This window comes from Quercus robur, chromosome 3 (genome assembly GCF_932294415.1).
Source record: "Quercus robur chromosome 3, dhQueRobu3.1, whole genome shotgun sequence".
NCBI lineage: Eukaryota > Viridiplantae > Streptophyta > Magnoliopsida > Fagales > Fagaceae > Quercus > Quercus robur.
In genome coordinates this window covers 27,936,229-27,942,670 of record NC_065536.1, presented here as the reverse complement: position 1 = coordinate 27,942,670, position 6,442 = coordinate 27,936,229, and the positions used below count along the sequence as shown (strand labels likewise).

General features: G+C 32.9%; 1 protein-coding gene across 1 annotated transcript; it reads left to right on the top strand.

The window, feature by feature from the left end:
- Positions 1-2,783: 2,783 nt before the first annotated feature.
- Positions 2,784-4,002, top strand: LOC126720075 (uncharacterized). The gene is made up of 2 exons (XM_050422534.1): positions 2,784-2,925; positions 3,495-4,002. The coding sequence occupies exons 1-2, from the start codon at positions 2,784-2,786 to the stop codon at positions 3,983-3,985; spliced, it is 633 nt and encodes a 210-aa protein (XP_050278491.1). The 3' UTR covers positions 3,986-4,002.
- Positions 4,003-6,442: the final 2,440 nt, after the last annotated feature.

Here is a 6,442-nt window from a genome sequence, read left to right as displayed (position 1 = left end):
GTATTAAGGAACCATTTTGTTTATTATTATTAAGTTGGCTAGGGCATAGATTAAACATAACCCAAATAGGAATGATCAGACTCATTCCATATCTCATATTAAGAAATTAACACAAAGCACAAAGAGATTTTTAAAATATAAAAATAAATAAACACTGATAAAGTCCAAACTCTAAACAATAAGAAATTAAAGTAATTTTTTTAATTAAAATTACTTACTTATTTTAGTATTTATTATTACAATTTATTTAATTATTCTTTAAAAAATTTAGCTTACATATAAATTTTCATCAAGCCGTGTGTCACACAAAAATGTACAAGTATATATATATATATATATATATATATATAATATTGTATACATAGGATAATAGGACATAAAGTGACTAGTGGAGGAGTTTGAAAATTTTTTCAAGGATCAAGCAATTTATATATATATATATATATATATATTTCTTACACATGAAGAATGTCTGTATTTTAATTTAACATATGATATTTATTACATAAGCAAAAATATTTACATCAAGTAAGTCTTCACATCTTTCCAAAAGATAATAATAATAATAATAAGTCTTGACATGTCTAAAAATGTACAAGTCAACTTAATAAAAATAAAACGTAAGTGGGTTCCAGTTAGCTCAACTGGTAAAGTTTCTGATGTTTGTATAAGAGATCTGGGGTTCAATCCCCGCCTACACAAAAAACTGATTGGTGTCTTGGTCTGATGATAAAGAATTATCATCAGGAGTGGACGCCATAGGTTGAAACTCTCTAAAAAAAAAACATAATTAAATTACGTATAGTATACATTAAATACACTTTAATTTGATTCTCAAAAAAAAAAAAAAAAACACTTTAATTTAATGAGCTATTTATGACATATGGATAATTAGAGGGAATAAAAAATGCATTAATCAACTATACAATTGCATTACATGTTTTTAGTAAAAATCTAGGGGGTTATTTTTTAAATTTGTCCAAATTATTTTTTGTACCAAAAATACAGAAGGGAGGGATGATTTTTGAAAAGTGGGGGGGGGGGGGGGGGGGGATGGCGCTCCTAGCCCCTCTCCCCCCCTCCTTACACCCTGAAGGTGATGAGGTATTAAATTATTAATAGTGTTTATTTCTTGCTCAGGAGGCATTAGATTATGGGTTCAGTGTCATTTGCATTGGACCCTATAGGATGCTACCATGTGTTCAAAAAATGTCACATAATAGCATCCCATTAGATCTATTGTACGGGATGCATTGGACCTAAACCTTTTCCCTAGATTAGTATATTAATATTTAGTTCGTATACTTTATGATTCTTTAATGCAGACCGCAATTCTTACTAGTTTGAACTTTGGACAATAGAATAGAGAGAATGTGTAAATGGCTACCCTGCCCGATGTGAACTAGTATCACTGGTAGAACTTGTGTAAAATAGCAGTATAGCACTTTTTTTCCCCCATTAAGGGAGGCAATGAGGCAATTTGCGATTCGAGCTATAGTCAATGTGGATTTTGTAAATATAGATTCTCTAAAATTTGTTAAAAAAATAAAAGAAAAGAAACCTAGATTTAAATATAAAAATTAAAATTAAAATTTAAAAAAAAAAAAAAAAAACTCTAGAAACTTACTATGAAATAAATTGATTACTAACACTAATAGTCTAAATGAATTAAAAAAAAAAAAAAAAAAATTCTCAAGGGGTTGGTTTAGTGGTTTCTAAAGTCTCCTGCGATATCCATAAGATGCTAGGTTCAAAACTTCTTACCAACTTCTTGAGTTTGGTGTCCTCTGGAGTCACCAAGTGTGCCTCTTGAGTTTGTTGGTTTGTTTTGTTTGAGGTTTTGGGAAACACTTTTACTCCTCCTGTTTCTCTTCTACCCAGTGTTACTTCTCTTTCTATTCTTCACTGCTCACCATGGAAGACCTCACTCTGAATTATCTCTATCTAATAGAGAACATGTTGGTTTTGTCCTTCCAAAAATTCACAAATCAGGGGAATACATTATAGTAGCAAAGTTTTTAACTTCATGCTATCTCATTGTGGAGGCAGTGGTTCACACATTTCAGCAGCGATGGAGGTCAGTGAATGGTTACAAAATTCGAAATCTGGGAGATCATAGGGTGCTTTTTGTTTTCGACAACAGTTCAGATGTGGAAAGGATAATCAAAAATCAGCCATGGAGTTTTGACAAACACCTTGTGGTCTTGCAAACATTTGAAGAGTTTTCAACACTCAAAGATCTAGTTTTTGATAAGGCATTGTTTCGGGTTCAGGTTCATGATATTGCAGAAAGCATTTGGGAAACCATTGGAGAGGTCCGAAAGTCACCTGAATCCATAGATGATGATGGAGGTAACTTCATTCGGGAATGTTTCACAGTGGATATTACTCTTCCTTTATGCCAAGGTAGGGTGTTCAAGCTAGAGAATGGGGAGAAATCATGGGTTTGTTTTCAGTATGAGAGGTATGGCCATTTGAAACACTATGACAAACAATGCGAGCTATGGATTCGTAGCCAGAGCTCTCCAACCACTGATAAACAACAGTTCGGCTCTTATCTCAGAGCGGCACCATATCAGACAAGTGGAAAAAGGGAAATTCTGGTGCCTGGGTACTATGGTCAGGTGGCGACGACTGAGAAAGTTTCATCGGAGAAGGGTAGTCCATCGGTTGCTACAGTGGTAGGGAAATCTGATACGGTAACTGAGGACGATAAGGAGAGAATTAATGTTGTAATTAATTCAAAAGGCTTGGTAACGACAGAAATGAGTACTTAGTAGGCAATGAAAGAAATTTATTCTCATAATATCAAAATTCCGGATTTTTCTCTCCCTAATAAAACGAAATTGATATTAATTGAGAATGAGGCTCTATCAACGTTAACTGAAAGTAATAAGGGCATTAATTCTAGCCTCATTCTAGCACCTTGTACGGCACCGAGGTCCCAAGACCCAAATGGGCCTTGGGCTCAGGCCCAATGGCACGGCCTCATCACTCTAAGCTCTGCTTGAAACTACCTTCAAGAAATACGAGTTTTGAGCCTCGGCCCCTAAACTATGCTCGGCATAAATTTCCCGAACAATCAATTAAACCTTGTCCGGACGTACCATAGGATGCTCGGCAGTTCGGGGAACATCACTACCGAGCATATTCACCTGAGTTGGAACCAAGTTCCAAAGCCATAATCGCTGCATTCCACTCTCACCTAAACATCCACTTATAACAGATAATATTGGACCTTCAATTGCACTAACAATGGCAATAATCATGATCTCCCCACTAACTTAAAGCTATAAATAGGAGAAGTTGGGGAAGAAGAAGGGGTTCAGAAAAAAGGGAGGAAAAACGGTCATTTAGGAAGGGAGGAGGGACATTACTTTGAGTTTCTGTGCCGAGAATGAACCAAAGTAGGAAATCCTAAAGCCCACTTTACAAATAAGTTGTGAGCCCAAGTGAGGTTGAGCCCAACAGTCTCATTTCCGGCGCGCGCACACCTGATTTGGAAAAGATGGCTGAACCAAAGAAAATGGTTGAAACGGCAAGGTCACTTGAAAAGGAAACTCCTTATTATCATAAAAGCTCACTTTGGGATTCTACTCTTACTAAAATTCCAGGATTGAGTTTCAAGGTTAATAAATTTCCTTTAAATCCAGTTGGTTCGGTAACGTGCTTGAGAGGAGATAATGAAGGGAGAAGGTACGGGTCTGATACCAATTATCCCACTTACTCTGATCACATGCAGGGTGTGAAAGGTTTTATGGGTGATCAAGTGCAGGGTCCAACATGTTTACTGAGTGAAGATGTGAAAGTGTTTCCTAACAATTTTGTAAAATTGTTGTATTCTCATGTTAAGAGAAACGACAATAGGGTTGCTCATAGTCTGGCTAGAAATGCACTATGCATACTAGATGTTCAAGTATGGATGGAAGATGTCCCATCACATATTGGTTTGATTTTACTATTGGATGTAGTTGAATTACATTAATAAAATCCATCAGTTTTCTTCTCAAAAAAAAAAAAAAAAAAAAAAAAAAAAAACTTTTTACCAACACCTTGGGGCCACCCTCAAGGGATTCCTCCCTGTAAAAACCTAAGGGAATAGTCAGATATTCAAAAATGTCTAGATACCATTGTTTATATATATATATATATATATATATATATATATAAATGTCTATTTACCCATTAAATAATCAATGCTTGAAAAACTTAAGTGATAAATGAGCGGCAGACACTCATGACTCATGAGCATGACAACGACACAAGCTTAATAGATTTAACAAATTACTTGTATCTCTAAGTGATATGTATTAAAATTATGATTAAATAATTTAATTCATCATTTCTTGATATTTTGTATTTTTTGAATAATCAATCATTTATCATTAGATCATACTAATGTTGGACTCCACTTATTAAAGGAGAGTTTAAGCCACAGAGAAGTGTGAAAGTTACGGTCAAATGATTAAATACTAACAATTTCTTAACTGTTAAAACTTTCGAGATTATCAATAATTTATCAATATTCAATGTACAATTCCTTTGGCATTGACTTGAAACAAGGACATTGGGAAAACTACATTTTCATGAAGAATTTGGAACCAGAAATGGTAAGTAGCTAGTTTTTTTTTTTTTGGTAAAAATTATAGTGCTTTAATTCATAAGAAGAAAAATCATTGTCTACAATAGTAAATGGCTAGTTAAGCAAAACAATGGACACCCATTTAAATTCTTGGTTATCTTATTTAAATTTTTTTTTAATTTTTTAATTTTTTTTATTCTCAATTTTTGAACTCTTTTGTGTATGTTTTGATTTTGGGTTTTGTTTATTGTATTTAATTTGTGAGTGTGTTGATTTTTTTTTTTTTTTTAATTAGACTATCATTAGGAAAAAATCTGTATTGAGGAACTATTTTGTTTATTATTATTTATGTTGGCTAGGGTATAGATTAAACATAACCCAAATAGGAATGATCAAACTCATGCTATATCTCATATTAAGAAATTAACATAGAGTACAAAGAGAATTTTAAAATATAAAAATAGATAAACATTGATAAATTTCAAACTCTAAACAATTAGAGCTTAAAGTAATTTTTTTATTATAATTACTTACTTATTTTAGAATTTATTATTACTATTTATTTAATAATTTTGTTTTAATTATATTTTAAAAAATTTAGCTTACATATGAATCTTCATCAAGCTATGCATCGCACAAGAATATACTAGTGTGTGTGTATATAAAAGAGGATTCCCCTCTTTAGACTTAACTTTTATGTAGTTCAGAAATACCCCTAAACTTTACATTTAATAGGAAAAAAACTTGAGGACATACTATCTATAAGAGAATTTCCCTCTTTGGAATTGGCTTTTATATGGTTCAAGAATACCCCTAAACTTTACATTTAACAGGAAAAAAACTTAAGGAAAACCCGGTAAAAATATATCTCTAACTCCACTTAAAATGCTTACAAAATAGAACACTCTCCTACTAATCCATGTCTTCAAAACAAAATTATTAAAAAAAATTTTAAAAAGAAAATTATGACACTAGACAAAAAAAAAGCCTCATCGCATGCGCAAAACGCATGTGATGAGGCTTGTATATGTGTGTGTGTGTGTGTATTTCTTTCTTTCTTACATATGAAGAGTTTGTAATTTTAATTTAACATATGATATTTATTACGTAAACAAAAAATATTTACATCAACTAAGTCTTCACATCTTTGCAAAAGAAAATAAAAAATAAAAATAAGTCTTGACATGTCTAAAAATGTACAAGTCAATTTAATAAAAATAAAACATAATTAAATTGTGTATGGTATACATTAAATGCACTTTAATTTAATGAGCTATTTATGACATATGGGTAATTAGAGAGAACCAAAAATGCATTGATTAACTATATAATTGCATTGCATGTTTTGTTATAAATCTAGGGGGCCATTATTTAAATTTATGTCCAAATTATTTTTATACCAAAAATACAAAAGAGAGGGATGATATTTGAAAAGCCAGGAGGGCCATGGCACCCCTAGCCCCTCTTCCCCCCCCCCCCCCCCCCTTTTGAAGGTGACAAGGTATTAATTAGTAATAGGGTTTATTTTTTGATTAGGAGGCATTAGATTAGGGGTTCAGCTTGGGTCCAGAGTCATTCACACTGGACCTAATAGAAAGCTGCTATGTGTCCAAAACTTATTACATGACAGCATCCCATCAGGTCCATTGCAGACACTGGCGGAGCCAGAGGGGGGCGAGGGGGGGCACCTGCCCCCCCTGACTTCTCCTAAAAAAATTTAGTGATAGTAGTCTAAAGTTACATTCTGACATGGAGGAAAAAAAAAATTGAAAAAAAGGACTTCTACTTGGTTGAAAGTTACCAAATCATTGCTTTTGTCTTGTCCTACTGCAACTTGCACCTATTTCACTATTTTTTATT

Bases quoted from the DNA above. Each gene is read 5' to 3' on its own strand.
- LOC126720075 (XM_050422534.1), top strand. From the start codon at position 2,784: ATGAAAGAAATTTATTCTCATAATATCAAAATTCCGGATTTTTCTCTC. The intron at 2,926-3,494 runs CTTGTACGGCAC...GCGCGCGCACAC, and splicing joins TTCTAGCCTCATTCTAGCAC to CTGATTTGGAAAAGATGGCT.